Raw genomic sequence first — 17,115 nt, 5'->3', positions numbered from 1 at the left:
AAACCACGACTAAAATTTGAGCCTTCCCTCCTCGTAGCTGTGTGTCCTTGAACAATCCCTACACCCCTGTAAGTCAGTTTTCTCTTTTGTAAAAGCAATTTAATAACAGTGACCGCCTCCCAGGATTGTCATGACACAAGGTAAAAGCATTTAATTCACTGTTTGGATGAGACTGAGTGATCAACATACGTAGCTAGTTAGCTCATTTGTAATGGAAAATCTTCAAAAAAGATGAAAGTGTAAAGGAATTGAAACCAAGAACCAGAACTGGGAAGATACTGGAAAACGGCCCAAGGCACAAACTGTAAAAATTCAGCAGAGGGAGAAGCCAGTTCTGAATCAGCATTTTTCTTCATATCCTTCACCAGCCCTGCCGCAGCTGACCTACTGTAATTCTATTTCAAAGCCATTTACAAAGAGCAGGATTTGAATTCAGAGAGAGCTCATGTGTTCCCTAGGAACTTAGAAAAATATTGACATCTTATCGTTCCAAGATAAGTAATTATTATATGAAAAGTTACTAATTTTCATATTTGAAGACAGTCCGCCACATTAAGAATATTTTACTTAATAAACACAACGTGTAAATGACAGTGCTTGAGTGGGTTAGGGGAGGTGGTAGCTTCTCTGTTCTGTACGCACTTGCCTTCTTAACTACTCCCTTCCCCGTCTTCACATCTGTAACCCAACAACAGCTGAGGCGACGGTACCCTGAAATACAGGTTGCTACTTTGACGTTGCCTTCAGTTTCAAAATGTTGGATCTGTAACAGAGTATTCAAATACTAGTTAAAATAAGCTCCATCACAGTCTTGCCAATTCATAGCCCCTCATCAATTTACATTCGGATTTTTCCTAATCGTGGTGCATCGAGAGAAACGTTGCCTTGGCAGAATATTAATGAAGTATCCTGCAACTACCAAGAGTATTCAATAACTGTTGTATTTCACTAAGAACGCTAGTACATTTTCAGACTGATCAGATCCAGACATTTTAAATCTGACAACCCCTCAATCCCAGCAGAGTGCATTTTTTTTTTTTTATTTGCTAGGAGGCACTTGTCCATTCCTAACCTTTTTACCTTCAGAAAACAAATGATACACGGGACTTGGAAATTGAATGAATCTTGGCTGAAAAAGAAAGAAAAATAGCTAATGTCTTTATGATCTCCATAGCAAGCCTACAGGGCAGCCACTGTTGCTGTTTCTGTTTTGTAAGATGTATTATATCTCGCTAATCCTGGATAAATATGAAAAGGTGATCATTTCACAGCCAAGAATTGACAAACTGGAACACATTTCTCATTTGAATAGACGAGATAAGCAGGTTGCCTCCAGCTCTGCCGTCTCGGCCTTTGGGTGGGTTGTGTCCTGGGCAGACGCTTAGTTCGTTCTTAGGTCAGTGGTCTCACATTTCTGTCCGTCTATTTCTGGACCAGGGCTCGGATTCACATTCCAAAAAGCCTCCTGTCTTAGGGACCATCCTGCTACCTACCGTCTGTAACGTCGTTTAAAGAAATGGGCAGCTGCAATTAAACCATTCTGGATGCAGCTCTGTTGCCTGGGGAGCCTATTGAGAAATGGATGGGATTCATGAATATAAATTGGGCTTTACCTCACTTAAGTTTTCGTCTTGAAACTGCAGAGCGTTATCTGCTTCCCCCATAAATCTTTATGTGCCTTAAGTGTGTTTACCGCGGGACCCCAGTGCAGAGCTGGTGGCTCCTTGCTGTCTGCACGATTGAGTATTTACATCCGCAAGTCTCGCCGGGGGAGGGCGTCACCGTCGTGCACTGCATCAGTGCTCTGGGCAGAGATGCATCACACCCCCAGGTCTGGGCCTGTACGGGGATGGGGCCACACAGCCCCCGGCAGGTTTTTCTCTCCTTGAATGTTATTTGAAGTGCACTTCCTTTTCCTATCAAGACAGTCTGCTTCTGTATGTCTAAACGGCTCTGTTATAAAACTGGGGCACCTGGGTGGCTCAGTCGGTCAAGCATCTGACTCTTGGTTTTGGCTCAGGTCACGAGCTCACGGTTTGTGAGTTTGAGCCCCATGTCGGGCTCCAAGCTGACAGTGCGGAGCCTGCTTGGGATTCTCTCTCTCCCCTTCTCTCTCTGCCCCTTCCCGGCTCTCTCGCTCTCTCTCAAAAAAAGTAAATAAACTTAAAAAAAAAAAAAGACTTTTTTTTATTCCCTTTCATCCCAATTTTGGTTTAGAGCTGGTGTAATAAATGAATCTCTCATAGGTTACGTCAGTTTATTTTTGAACGTTTTGAAGAGGGCTCTGAGAGAACGCAAGGATTCAGTAAACAACTTAATCTTTTGAAGCAAGGCCACCGCACCCCTCCTCCCCACCCCCCATTCCGTTCCTCCCCTCTTTTGTTCCCATCTTAGCTAGGTATGTTCCACAAAAAGACCCAACGGGGCTTTCACCATGTGCCCAGATAGAAGTCAGAATTTTCAAAGACATCCCTCACCTTTTCAACCTGTGCTTTGAATCTTCAGCCAGAAAAAGGGCTCTATTATATTTACCGTCACATGGACTATAAAGCGTGTTCACAGTGTCTGCTCTTTGCTGTGGAATTCAATGGGGAGGAATACGGCGGGTGATCATTTGTCTACATTCGTATCAGGTTGTTTCCCTACACGTAAGACAATTCTTGCTAGCACGAGTTGGATAGGGGCAGGAATAATGTCGTAACAAAATGGTAAAAGAGTAAGAGAATTTTGCAGGGCCAATGGATATACGCATTAGAGTGGACTATCTAGGCAAGGGAAATGATAGACCACGACTGTTTGCAAGGCGAGGCATTCCCCAGAGGTGTGACGGGTTCGGGTCCCGACCACCGCAACCAAGTGACTATTGTAATAAAGCGAGTCAAACGAAGTTTTTTGCCTTCCCAGTGCATGTGAGACTCATGTTTACATTGTACTGTAGTCTAGTAAGTGTAGCATAGCCTTAAGTCTAAAAACGCAACGTGCGTACCTTAATTAAAACATACTTCCTGCCGAAATGGGCTGGCCATCATCTGAGGTTTGCGCAAGTTGCAGTCACTGGTCGCTGATCACAGACCACCATGACAAACATAATAATGAAAAGCTTTGAAATGCTGTGAGAAACCCCAAACTGTAGCACACAGACGAAAGGGAGCGAACGCTGTTGTGGCAATGGTACCAACAGACTCATCGGAAGGTTGCCGCACACCTTCGATCTGTAGAAAATACAGTATCCGTGAAGCGTGTTAAAGCAAAGCCCCAAGAAACAAGGTATGTCTGCAGTGTTAAAATAAATTTCTCCCAAGTGCCTCTGCAGACGAGGCATTCTGGGAGATAGTGAGGGCCGTCACGTGGCCTGTGTCCCGATTTCTTATTCCCAAGTGTGCTGGGGTTTCCTTTTTTGTATGACCTGTAAACCTTCCAGGAACGCAGCCCGTGAGCCGATGTTCTTAGTCTTACGTAGGCCTGCAGAGCACGTCCAGGGAAGGCTTTGACTGTGGGCACAAAGTAGTCGGAGGGAAGATGGTCGTGACTCTTAATTACGTCCTTAATATGTGATGTCCTTACAAAAACTTAAAATAGCAGGCTCAAACCACTTTGAAGCTGAAGGAGGGTGACAAATGTGAAGGTAAAGCGATGGGAGACGAAGATCGAAGGGTGGTTTTCGAAAGTCCACACTTGGCCCCCTCAGCGGCCAGCACAGGGCAGGCCTCCCAGCTTGGCTTTTCCCCAGACTTGTTGTTCTCAGGTGTTCCAGACTGAAGACAGCTTGTGTGACCAATGGAGCTGATCTCCCAACTCGGGGACTATTCACAAGCCATTGTGTCCACAATATCTCTGTGATGAGTGAAGGCAATTATATGTAGGCCAAAGGAGAGCAAGAGGTTGCCCCCTGCAAAGACTATTATAATACAATTTTACCTGTCCTCCATATAAAGTTAAAACTCTCACATGCGCTCGAAATGCAGGTTATTTATTAACAATGCATATTGATTGTTTCGATTCTTAAAATCTGGTTGTAAAACATAGCTTAGTGTTTGTGTTTTAAAACAATCTAAGATCTTAAAGATTTTTCTCTCAGAGAATTGTGTTAAGGCAGCAGATGGACTTTAGAGTAGTCAGTATGGTTTGTAGTAGAAGCTCCGGAAAGACCTTACTTTACGTCATGAAGTGCATCTGTTTTATTTTTCTACCACCACATCATTTTGACCTAAATCAGAACCTTCTTCCCAGGAATTACATAAGAACCGTTCCCTTCCTTTGAGAATGCAATTTAGGGGCGCCTGGGTGGCTCAGTCGGTTAAGCAGCCCACCCTTGCTCTCGGCTCAGGTCACGATCTCACGGTTCGTGACTTCGAGCCCCATGTCGGGCTCTGCGCTGAAAGTATGGAGCCTGCTTGGGATCCTCTCTCTCCCTCTCTCTCTCTCTCTCTCTGCCTCTCCCCTGCTCTTGCTCTCTCAAAATAAATAAATAAAATCTTGAAAAAAGAAAGAGAATGCATTTGAAACCACTTGTGGTGGGGATTAAAATGATTGCAAGATTTAAATTGTGATACACTTCAAAAAGAAGAGAAAAGAAACCCAAGCAACTGACCCACTCACAAGGACACAACAGAGACATTTTTTTTTAAGTTCTGTATTCCGTATTATTAGCATACGTGGTCACTTATTGGAGTGCTTTACCAGAATATCCTCCGGGGAGCCGGCGTTGAAACAGAATAAAAAGCATGCCGTATCTTTCTCCAGTTGCAGCCTTTTGTCTATGGCAGTGGACGTTGAATTAGTCAGAGTAGTGAATCATTTTGTTCACTAGGGCATGGAAAATAAAAATTTAACAGGCAGTTTGATGATCACTGGGTGAAATGAGTTTGTGCTGAAAGGTGAGATAGTAAGAGAATGAGTCAATTTAATTAGGAAAAAAAAAACCACTTGATAATTTACGAACACTCCGAATATCATTGAAACGAAGCAAACCACAGATATCAGAGGCCCGGTGATACCAATAGAGGTTCCTGTCTTTGTGCCGTAAAAAAAATTGACCACTGTCACGTCGTGTTCGCCGGACCATTCCGCCCGGAGATGTAAATATCAGTGAATTTTTTTGGCATCGTACTCTTGTCTCCTCTTAGAGCAACAAGATGCATTCCTAGGAAATAAGTATTTAGACAACACCCCGCTGCTGGGGAGATTGGGATGTCTGAAGGTTTTGCGAACAAGTGCTTTTACCCCCATGAAATCTCATTTGTGTTCTTGCTGGCACAGCCTGTTCAAAAGGTGGTTTTTCTTGGCAGGTTACCAGCCAGTCCTGTCTGGTCAACAGGGGTTCCAAGGCCTCATAGGAGTGCAGCAGCCTTCCCAGAGTCAGAACGTGATGAGCAACCAACCGGGGAATCCGGTGCAAGGCGTGATGGTCTCCTACCCAACAATGTCTTCTTATCAGGTGCACATCAGCAGCTTGGAAGATCGTGGTTTATAAAGTAGAGCTTGCCAAAGTAGAGGCCGTGAGTCCGCCCCGTAATGGATGGTCAGCAGGGTGGGGGGTGCCGTGCCCAGCTCCTGTCGATGGTTGACTTTGAATTAAGATTAACAGAAGAGCAGAAAACGGGACACGCATGCTTCTCTTACTACCGTGGCTTCTGAATGTCCTGCTAAAAAGGTATTTAAACTCTATAAACTTCTATTCACAGAAGAAGATGCTGTAGTCTAAAGTGATATTCACGAAGACCTTTGGGTAGTCCATTGAGATTTTGCCTATTGGGGAAAAGCCTTCATGACAAGCTTCCGTGCATTTTTAGTACACAGCCTCCAAAATTTCATGTCACGACAGTTTTAATTTAAAGGAGACTCGGCAGCTCAGATTTATTCAAAGGGCATGTAGAGGGCCTACCAACTGCATTTTCTTGACTAAACCCATCCCGGGTATTTAAAAAATGTCGCACACCCTTTGGGGACTGACGTCCCGAAATACTCTGAAGGGTTATTGAAATGCTCCGATCGTTAAATTTAGCCGCACCAGCCACGTCTGGCCCTAAAACGAACAAACAAACAAGCAAGCAAGCCAAAGCAAAATAAAAAGTCTGTCCTCGGCCCTCCTAGCTGACAATCCTTATTCACATTGCATCAGGTTCTCCCTCCAGCTCCATGGCTTCTAAAGCTGCAGGCTGAGAGTGAGGTAGGTCCCTGTTGCTGTAGATGATTCCAGGCCACTTTGTCTGCCAAAACCAGAGTGGGAATGCGGCTTTCCCCACTGAGCGAAATCCAGAGCAGGAGATCCAAACCGTAGTCCCGGGAGGGTCCCCGCACGGTACATCATCCCCGCAAGGTTTTCAGGAACCCTGTGAGCAGGTGTCATGATGCCCATGGTCCGGGGAACCGGAGACGCTAAGCGACTTGCCCGATGTAAAACAGCTGACGAGAGGTCCGTCCGGGATAGGTGACCAGTTAGGTCTCACCCAAATGCTTGAGTATGTTTTGTGACACCACAGTGGCTTACCGGACCCGCAGGCACAACCTCTTCACGAAGGGCTCTCTCTTGTGTCTTCCTCCAGGTGCCAATGACCCAGGGCTCTCAAGGACTTCCCCAGCAGTCATACCAACAGCCAATCTTGCTACCTGACCAGGCAGGTCAAGGGTCGCTCCAGGCCACCGGAATGCCTGTCTACTGTAACGTCACACCGCCGACCCCTCAGAACAACCTGAGGCTGATCGGTCCACACTGCCCCTCCAGCACTGTCCCCGTGATGTCGGCTAGCTGCAGGACAAACTGTGCAAGTGTGAGCCACACCGGGTGGCAGGTCAAATTCTGAGCACTGTGGCTGCGGTACGTGTCTCCAGATCGCTCGTGGCCGCTGAGGCAAGATGAGCAAAGGTGGGACGCTGGCTGAGGACTTAATGTATTCACTCAACACCCAAACGATCGCTGCTGGTATTCTGTAAACACACATACACACACACACACACACACACACACACACACACAAAGACTGATACACACATTAGCTGGTCAATGGTGCATATTTCTGTCATGTCTGCTAGGTACGCCTTTGTAGCTTAGCTAGTGACATGATTTCATCAAGGTAAGATTTTCTCCTACCACTGAACACCACTGTGTAGATGATAATATCCCTCATTTGGATTATTAGTTTTGTACTTTGTGTTGAGTTTGTGATGCTAAAAGTATTGAAAGATCATATACCGAAATCACATCGTACCAAAGCCGTAACGGGAAAGAGAAGAATTGATGAATGGAAGGAATAATTTATATACGCTATAGAGTTTTCTTTTCTTTTTTTTTTAATGGATATATACTGTATTGTAGTGTTTAATCAAAATAAAACTATTTGACCTTATGGAGGAAGGTCATGTTTTTACCACCAGTTTGGTTCACTCTCTGTTCCAATATGTGTTCGCTTATGTGTCACCGTTGTCCCCTTGGAACACTGTTGCATGCACCATGCAGGGTAAAGGTGTTCCGGGTATTTGTGAATGAATCAGCATCACGTTGGGAGACGTGGTAGGCAAACACCTAACCAATTGCAGTTTCTTGTCCTGATACGACAGGGGTCCTGGGAATAAGATGGCTTCCACCTCGTCCATTCAGTGACATTTCACATTTTTGAAACATATACCCTGATTTTAATTTTAGGGATACGCCATACCAAACCCCGTTCCATCTTCTTTGAGTTCCACATGCTACCTGGAAAACAAGATTTCTTTCTTTAGAGGGAAATCAGAAGAGGCATGGTCTGATTCTATCAGTTACATTGGGCCATACAGTGAAAAGCGCCATTAGTTTTGAGGGCAAGTCAATAATGCAAAAGGTGCTAATGTTTATCCTAGTAATTGAAAAGAAGGTAAAACAGAACAAGCGTTTAGTCACAAAGACTTAGAACATTCGGGGGGAAAAACATTTAGAAGAAGGCTGTTTCTATCTAATCCTAAAATGTGTATTTAATCCCCTGTAGATTCTGCGGGTGAGATTGATTTATGACAACCTTTGAAAAATAATAACATCAAATATCAGCGTTGGCCCTTCTGGGACGTATTTATTGGAGGAATATCACCTCACAGCTTTCACTTTGCTATCACAGTACAATGATTAATAGTTATCTCTTTTATACTCTCTGCCTAAAAGCCAGTATTGCCAATGAGAGGGATATGGAAAGCATATCTGGATAATCCCCCCTGTTTTTCCTATTATCGCCTGCTCTACATTAGACCTTTCCATTTTCGTGTTGATGAGTTGGCGGTTGAGTTAGGCTACTAGTTAAAAACTCTACCTGGGAAAGTGGAGGGAAACAAACCACAAGAGACTCTTAATGATAGAGAACAAACTGGGGGGTGATGGAGGGAGGTGGGGGGGAGATGGGCCAGATGGGTGATGGGTACTAAGGAGGGCACTTGTGATGAGCACTGGGTGTTGTATGTGGGTGATGAATCATTGAATTCCACTCCCGAAACCCATAGTGCACTCGTTAACTAAAACTTAAATATAAAAAAAATTACCAAAAACGCCTACCTAGCTAGAATTTTTTTTAAGTTTTTTTTTTTTTTAGTTATTTAGTTGAGAGAGAGCGCGCGAGAGCGAGAGGGAGGGGCAGAGAGAGAGGGAGAGAGAGAATCCCACGCTGACAGCTTGGAGCCCGTAAAGCATGAGATCATGGCCTGAGCCGAAATCAAGAGTCAGATGTCCAGCCACGAGAGCCACACAGGTGCCACAAGGATTACCATTTCTTAATGTTATAGTATCATTTTCTTTTTCCCTTCCAAGGGGGGCTTCTACACACACTGTCACTAGCTTCATTCCCTGTGACGTCTGTCCCATTTACCCAAATCTCAGTCTCCTGGATCTCTTCGTCGTAAAGAAGCCTTACACGTGAAAAACGTTATAAAAAGAGGATGTTGCATTTTTTTTTTTTATTGAGTCATTAAACCAACAGGCTGAGTCGCTATTAAACCAACCGCTGGTCTGAGAGGGAGCGATGTGTTTGCCCAGTTAATACCTTCCCCTAATGGAAGGAGGGGGCCTGACCAACAGAGATTCCCTTTAGAAATACAGTCTCCATTTAGCTTTCTCATCTTGGAGGTGATACCAGATCAAGTATCCAAATACGAGTCTCAAGGGTTATCTTCTTTTCCTGGAAATCTGAGACATTTTCATCTTTTCTTTAATGATTCCTAGCATGACCGAGCCTTCTTTCCCGTGGATTTGAAACCACCATCATGCTTGTGGTAAAGACAGGCCTTCTCTCTCTTGGGCTGCCCTCCCCCCAAACATGCCACACTCCTTCCTGCTTAGACACTTGACTTTTCCTGCATAAAGCCCTTTGTATACTGTTTCAGGCTGAGCCTTCTTCGCTAAAGAATTGATGAATCCTAAATATAGACGCCCAGCATTACATTATTCCGAATCTTATGTTATGCTTAACTGTCTTTTATACTACGTTACTGGACCTGGTTTTCATCAGGGAAGCATTTCCAGAATTTATCATCAGCACATTGCAGTTTTTCATGTTGGTTAATAATTTTATCACAATTGCATTTCGTAATGATATATTATTCAGCTCATAAGCTTATGTAGAGAGACATGGTTATTTATATATAGATATATGTGTGTATATATATATATTTGTGTGTATATATCTCTATATATTTGTATATATATGTAACGAGATAGATAAATAGATACATTTGTCCCTGATGATCCTCTACGTGGGTGTCCATGAGAAGAAGAGTGACTTATGCATTCATTTATTCGGCAAACTTTTACTGCATACTTGATTATATCCTAATTACATGGCACCATTCCAAATGGGGACAAATAAATTTAAAGCACTTAGACTTATTCTTGTAAGTTTTATCATACACTTAGTTATTCTGCGATAGTTGGCACTAAATGTTCACTAGGATGCCAATGAATTTCAGCCATAATTATTTTATTGTTTTAATATAGTTTCACAGGATGTGGGGTGGGAAAGGAGAGCGTGTTCTAGAACATTATGGAAGTAGAATTATACAATTACTTAGGAGTACGGTTGGAGGATTTCAAATAAAGTTATAAATCATCATCATGAAAATAAGTGGGGTCCACATGAGCCGGAGCAGTTTTAGAAGAGAGATTTGAAGTAGGAAGCAGATACAATCGCGGAAGGAAGAACATCACAGAAGAAATGGCTCTGAGACCTAACAAAGGCGCTTTCGGACTCCGCGTCGACGTTTGCCAGCGGCGAGAGTGTGGTGGGATGTTTTCAGCCCCCACCCTCCTGTCGCCTGTATTCTGGGCTGACAGGTACGCGCCGGTCACAGAGGTGAGGCCCACCCCTCTCCCGTACCCTGCCACCGTCCTTGGCAGGTGACTTGATCACTTACAGACCAAAAAGAAAGCATTGCAAATACCTTGCCCTAAGGGCAGAGTCAACGCAAATCGTTGGGGTTTTGTTCCCAAGTAATACCCTAGAACAGTAGTTTTCTTAAAATATTTTCCATGGGACACCCTTTCCTTGGGCTACGAAGAGTTGTTATCTGCAAAAGGCTGTTCCAAGGATAATAATAGTTGGGAAGCAGGGTTAATGAAGGTCGAGCGATCCTTTGAAAGAGTCTGGTTTCTGGAACCCTTACCATGTCACTTTAGATTATGAGTTTCCAAGCAGGACGGGTACTTTGCATGGTTTCTCACACCTGGTTGAACACAATGCCTTTCTTTTCACACACTGTGTCAAACGAATAGTATTATGAGGAACATATGTTTAAAAAAAACTTTTTTAATGTTTATTTTTGAGGGAGAGAGAGAGACAGAGCACCAGTGGGGGAAAGGCATAAAGAAGGGGAGACACAGAATGCCAAGCAGGCTCCAGGCTCCGAGCCGTCAGCACAGAGCCCGATGCGGGCCTCGAACTCACGAACCACAAGATCATGACCTGAGCCGAAGTCGGACGCTTCACCGACGGAGCCACCCAGGCGCCCCAGGAACATATATATTAAACATTTTATTACAGACCCCTAAAAAGGAATACAAACACAGTTCTTTTGTCTCTATAGAAACTACATTATATACCAACACGTAATATCCAACCCTAGGTCCAAGTATGACTTCTTTTGGTAACTGCTCTAGTGTGTATTTTTTTCCTCCACAAGTGTGAGCCTGGAAGGTAATGCCGTGTTGCTGATATTTCTGGGCTAGTTTTTTTTTTTTTTTGAGTTCTTCATGTTGAATGAATTTATATTTATGTTTATATCTAAAATTATAGTGATCATATAGATGTATAGATGTAGTTATCTCCAATGATCTTGCACACCACTCTGTGAGTGTAAAAGAAAACAAGAGTGATTTATGCATTTTTTTTTTATTCAACCAGCTTTTATTAGGTACTTACTGATTTCAAGATGTTGTGCCAGGCCACGGAGGCCCTGCCTTGAGGAAGTTTACGAGTTTTGAGACTAAATTATATACCAGCATATCAATGACTAGAAATATAGCCCTCACGTAAAAATGGGATTTTAAGGCTGGCTGGATGGCTTTGTTGGTAAAGCATCCGAGTCTTGATTCTGGCTCAGGTCGAGGTTTGTGAGCTCCAACCTTGTGTCGGGCTCGTGCTGAACGTGGAGCCTGCTTGGGATTCTCTCTCTCCCTCTCTCTCTCTTTCTCTCTGCCCCTCCCCTGCTCACATGCGTTCTCTCCCTCCCTCTCTCTCTCTCTCAAAATAAATAAATAGACATAAAATACAGGAGTTTTGAGAAGGAGCAGATGACTTCTGGCTGACGTTTGAAGAGGCTTTTGACCTGGGCTGCGCTGGTTAGACAGAATGTGGGCACGCACACGTGATGTGGGTGGATCACAACCCCAGCGGAGAGAAATGCCTGAAAGCAAAAGAAAGAAACAGAAACGTGTGGCCTTTCTCATTCAGGCTGGTTGGGGTGGGAGGCAGCTAGATGGGAAAAGAGGACGGGAGGAGGACTTACAGGTGTGCCATGGGCCTGATTGGCAGGACCTTGACAGCCAGGCAGAGTTAACAGGTCCCCAGGGGCCCGTGAGGCTTTCTGAGTCAAAGATAGAGAAGATCTTATGAAAGATGCTAAGATCCAGCCATGGTTCCTAAGGGAGCACGGGCCTCAAAAAGGAGGACGGGCTAGACCCGAAAAGGCTCTTCTTTCAAAAGTGGAGATGAACACGAGGAGAGTCGAGGTTTGTCGTTGAACTACAGCTACCATCCGCCTCGTTGGGATTAAGTCGGACATGAGTCCTGGCTCTTAGCCCCGAGCAGCTCTGTCGCATGGACGGCCAGGCTTCCCAGCTGTGTAGGTCTGATGCCTCCCTCTCCGACGGGAACTTGCGCATGTAAGTGCCGTGTCTTACGATCACAGGGCACAGTCAGCGTCCCCCGTCAGGGTGAAGGAAGGCAAGTGAACACAGGGGACAACGTGGGAGGGCTACCAAGTATTCAGTACCCGTACCCAACACACAGTGAAATCGCAGATCAACGTCCTGTTCCCCTTGTGTAAATAAATGGTGAGGGAGGCCCCGGGCGGCTCAGTCGGTTGAGCGTCCGACTGTGGCTCAGGTCACGATCTCTCGGTTCACGAGTCCGAGCCCCATGTCGGGCTCTGTGCTGACGGCTCGGAGCCTGGAGCCTGCTTTGGACTCTGTGTCTCCCTCTCCCTCTGCCCCTCCCCGCTCACACTGTCTCTTTGCAAAAATAAATAAACTATATATATATATATATTTATAAATGGTGAGGGGGCACCTGGATGGCTCCGTCAGTTAAGCATCCAACTCCTGATTTTGGCTCAGGTCATGATCTCATGGTTCATGAGACAGAGCCCCGTGTTGGGCTCTACGCTGACTGCCCAGAGCCAGTTTCAGATTCTGTCTCTCTCTCTCTCTGCCCCTCCCCTGCTTGTACACACACACACACACACACACCTCTCAAAATAAGCAAATAAACTTAAATAACTAAATAAATGGTGAGAACACTTTTCCTTTATAGCTCAGGAGAAAACAAAAATTCTGTACCCTTACAGATGACACTTCTACACAAAACCAAAACTCTGTGCTTCTTGCCATGTCCTTTTACCCAAAACCCTCTTTTCTAAGGAAGTTGTTCTCATTAGGGCCTGGAGATTATTTTCCCACAGTTCTCAGCATCAGTGTTTGTTTCAAGTTCAAATCTTTATCATCTGCCCTCTGTGGGGCATCTTAACCTCCAATCTCCTCTCAAAAAGGGCTCGCGGCTGTTCTGTGTCACCAGCGGCCAAAGCTGGATTCTCTGGATTCTTCGGCGCTGCGGGCACAGTGGGAGTGGCAGGCATCTGACATTCTTCGGTAGAAGACAATCATTTCCTGATTGATGTCCTGACAGGGAACTGATGCCCCTAGTGAGCACGAGGCTGCATTCTCTAAGACAATATTAACCAACTCCCTGGCTGCAGAAGCTCAGGGAAGGCTTTGCTGTTTGTGTTCGCGATTTGATTGGTTTTGTTTTACTGCCTTCTTCCATTTTGCTGTCAGCGTTGGCATAGAGGGCGTCAGGAGAGGTCAGATATTGAGCAAACAGGAGGAGACATGACTCTGAATAGGGGTGAACCCCGAAACCGGATTTGATGGGCCATCAAGAAGCAAACCCAGCGGGCGCACGTGCAGATGATGCGCAGGCCCAGACCGACCCACGTGGCGGGGGAGCATCCTGCTGGAGGAGAGTCACGTTTAAGAATGCTCAAGGCCCCACTCCGTCAGGGTCCGGAGGGTGGGGGCGTGCGGGGCTGGGAGGGGAAGGTGAGGCACAGAAATATAAAGGTCCTGGAATTCAGAATCAAAATAAGGCAGCTATTTTGTGTGTGCAAAATTTGAATCCTGTGTTTTGCTAAACATTTGGCACCCCAATAAACATGGGCCGAGGGATGCCTGGGTGGCTCGGGTCATGATCTCGAGGTTCTTGGGTTCGAGCCTCGCGTCGGGCTCTGTGCTGACAGCTCGGAGCCTGGAGCCCGCTTCGGATTCTGTGTCCCCCTCTCTCTTTGCCTCTCCCCCACTCATGCTCGCTCTCTCTCTCTCTCAAAAAATAAACAGTAAAAAAAATTTTTTTTAATGAATGGCCCGAGAAAACATGATTGTGAGAGCAACTCCCCCCCACCCAATTCTTGAGGTTCTGTCTCTTTTGCACACGGAGTCTGCGGCTGATTCCCCCGTGTTCTTGAGCAAGGAAGTCAGTAAGCACCTCTGTCTGTGCAATTGTTTCTCCTCCTCTGCAAAATATCTCCGCTCATGTGGGGTTCACGCTTCCGTGAAGAAATGAGTGTGTTTACCTTTTCGTAACGGGGACCCCGGAAGAAACACCACGCGTCTGGTGCCACCTCATTGGATCAGCCCCACAAATTGTTTCTAAGCTGGAGAAAAACTCACCAGCAGGAACGTCACCCATTTTTCCAAGAAACAGGAAGCTCGCCTGTCTTCTTCGGGTGCTTTACATTTTTTGATCTACAAGAATGAGGTCACGTTTCGAAACGAAACGTACAAGCCAATTTCATCCTTTTCAAAAGAGAGAGGAGCTACTTAAGGCGCCTAATAGTAACGTAATAGAGAGCAATGACTTGAGACGGGAAAAAAAGCAGCCATTTAAATTGGACATTAAGAAAATCTCACTCGAAGCGAGGGCAATTATACAATGAAATAATTTCCTAAGGGGGAAACGGCGAGATGCCATTAAAAGAGTTGTTTAAAAGGGAGTAGATAAACACACTTGCGGCTGAATCCGCTGGCTGATCGTTTGATGATTTATTGCTTTACTCTGCCTGCGTGTCATGTTCACTGGAGATTTCTAGGCTCGGTTAGCTTCCTTTCCATCATGGAAGGATCCGCATTGTACCGGAGGACCGTGATGTCTATATTCTGTCTTCCTTTGTGGAAAGACGTAAAACTCTATGGAAAAAGGTAAAGCTGTAAGGGAAACACAGGGGCTTCCGTTGTTCACAGTCTACGCTGTGTCAGACAGCGTCCGAGGATATTGCTCGACACCCACACCCCCCACCACACACGTATCCACATCTATTGTCTATCATCTATCCGTCTGTCTGTCTATATATGGATCCCATCCTATTCAAGCCTTCAAGCCACTGATTGATTTGTTCAAATTGATTGATCGATTGGCTGTTAATGAGTCAGTATTACTTGGCCCGAGGATGCAGGACATAATTATTCTTTCCCACCGACCTGTTGCCATATCAGCAGGTGTAAGGTATACAGAGCATCTTTTACATGACGTCAGAAGCCTTGCATTTGAATCCCAGCAACCCAGCCCCCAGGCCCCGCCGCCCCAACACACACACACACACTCACCAGGATTTGTGCAAAGCCTCTTCGTCTCACTCACGTTTTCACACCCTTCATTTGTGAACAGAAGTGCAAAATGCCATCCTGGCTGAACGCTGTGCACGTACAGACGTTAAGCCAGAGTTTTCAGTGCACCTTTGTGTGTAATTCTGAGCGAACAGGCCGCACTGGCCTGGAAAATTCCCTGAAGTTCTCACTACTAAGGTACTTTCTGGGGGGCGCCTGGGTGGCGCAGTCGGTTAAGCGTTCAACTTCAGCTCAGGTCACGATCTCGCAGTCCGTGAGTTCGAGCCCCGCGTCGGGCTCTGGGCTGATGGCTCAGAGCCTGGAGCCTGTTTCCGATTCTGTGTCTCCCTCTCTCTCTGCCCCTCCCCCGTTCATGCTCTGTCTCTCTCTGTCCCAAAAATAAATAAACGTTGAAAAAAAAAATAAAAAAAAACAAAAGGTACTTTCCGGAAACTGACGCATTTTTGTGGACGTTTAAAAATCTCTCTCACACTCCCTGAGAGTGTCCTCCTGGAAGAATCTATCACTGGAATCTGCTTTTCTGACCTTGCTGCCCCACACTGATTCAGGCAAAGGATCTTATACACCTGCCACTCAGCCTCCCTCAGGGCCCGCTACACCTAGACTATGCCTCATCCTCATTTATATTGGGCCCCCCCTTGGGACAATCCCAAAACACAGTGCCTCCATCCAGCCTCATTCAACATGCCTGTGTGTGAGCGACACACAACCTGTCGTGATGGACAGGCACGGTGACTGTCCAAGGATGGGCTCACCTTTATACGGAAGGAGGACCCAGAAATGCCTCCAGGCATTGGAAACACGCACACTTCTTTTTTTTTTTCTCCTTTGTCCTCAAGTTCTGTCTTATTTTTCTTATCTCCCTTATAACAAAATGCCACGGCGGGGTAGCTTCAAACAACGGAAATATTTTCCCGCACAGTTTTGGAGGCCGGAAGTCCAAAACCAAGGTATTGGTAGGATCACGTTTCCTCCAGAGGCTCTCAGGGAAAATGCTTCCTTAGTCCCTTCAGGTTCCAGTATCCCCAGGGGACCCTTGGGATGTGGTAGCTTAGCTCCAATCTCTGCCTCTGTCTTCTTCACGTGGCTGTGTGTCTGTTATCTGTGTCCTCGTCTCGGTGTCTGTGTCTTTTCTCCCCTCCTAAGGACGCTCAAAGAGGAAGTTAAGGCCCATCAACTATCTCCTCGTAACTTGATTACATCCCCAAAGACCCTATTTCCAAATAAGGTCACACTCACAGGTCCTGGGAATTAGGACTTGAGCGTATCTTCCTGGGGGTCCCAGTTTAACCCATAACACACCCCAAGCCTGCAGGTCTCCAACTACAGCCAAACTTCAGGCGATGTCGTCTGTTGTGGTCCACCATCTGTCCTGCAGTTGTCCTGTTTCATAAAACACAATCAGGCTTTGGGTAAAGAAGACCAGATCTCGGGTCCTAATGTATAATACGTGGACGACATTGGACGAGCCTTTGTTTCCTCAAACATTTCTTCTTGTGGACACTTTTCCTTTAGCTCTCTGACTCCCTACTAAGACAAAATAGAGTTCCCTCTCTCTATGCTGTTTTCATGAAGTTCCACATAACTGCATTGAAACACCCTCTTCCTGACTGTGGGGTCCGTCTTCTCTCCTTAGACAAATTATTCATCTGTGAAACTTTATTTACTAGTCTCCAAAATAGAGACATATGACTTCTCCTTCACTTGGTAAACTTAAGGACAAGGACAGGCTTCAGACAGGAAGTCTGTCCGAGCCTCTGTCACTGCTG

General features: G+C 45.6%; 1 protein-coding gene across 25 annotated transcripts in view; it reads left to right on the top strand.

Moving 5' to 3' along the window:
• The window catches only part of ARPP21 (cAMP regulated phosphoprotein 21), a 155,713-nt gene extending 148,340 nt beyond the window's left edge, over positions 1–7,373 (top strand). For all 25 annotated transcript variants that reach the window (XM_043595812.1, XM_043595830.1, XM_043595829.1 and 22 more), the window contains 2 exons: positions 5,289–5,437; positions 6,546–7,373. In XM_043595812.1, the coding sequence (XP_043451747.1) occupies positions 5,289–5,437; positions 6,546–6,803 (407 nt within the window). In that variant the 3' untranslated portion in view covers positions 6,804–7,373. The remainder of the gene's footprint in view (positions 1–5,288; positions 5,438–6,545) is intronic.
• The last annotated feature ends 9,742 nt before the right edge of the window (positions 7,374–17,115 follow it).

This window comes from Prionailurus bengalensis, chromosome C2 (genome assembly GCF_016509475.1).
Source record: "Prionailurus bengalensis isolate Pbe53 chromosome C2, Fcat_Pben_1.1_paternal_pri, whole genome shotgun sequence".
NCBI lineage: Eukaryota > Metazoa > Chordata > Mammalia > Carnivora > Felidae > Prionailurus > Prionailurus bengalensis.
Note: the sequence above shows the minus strand (reverse complement) of the source record. Positions and strands in the feature narration are given on the sequence as shown.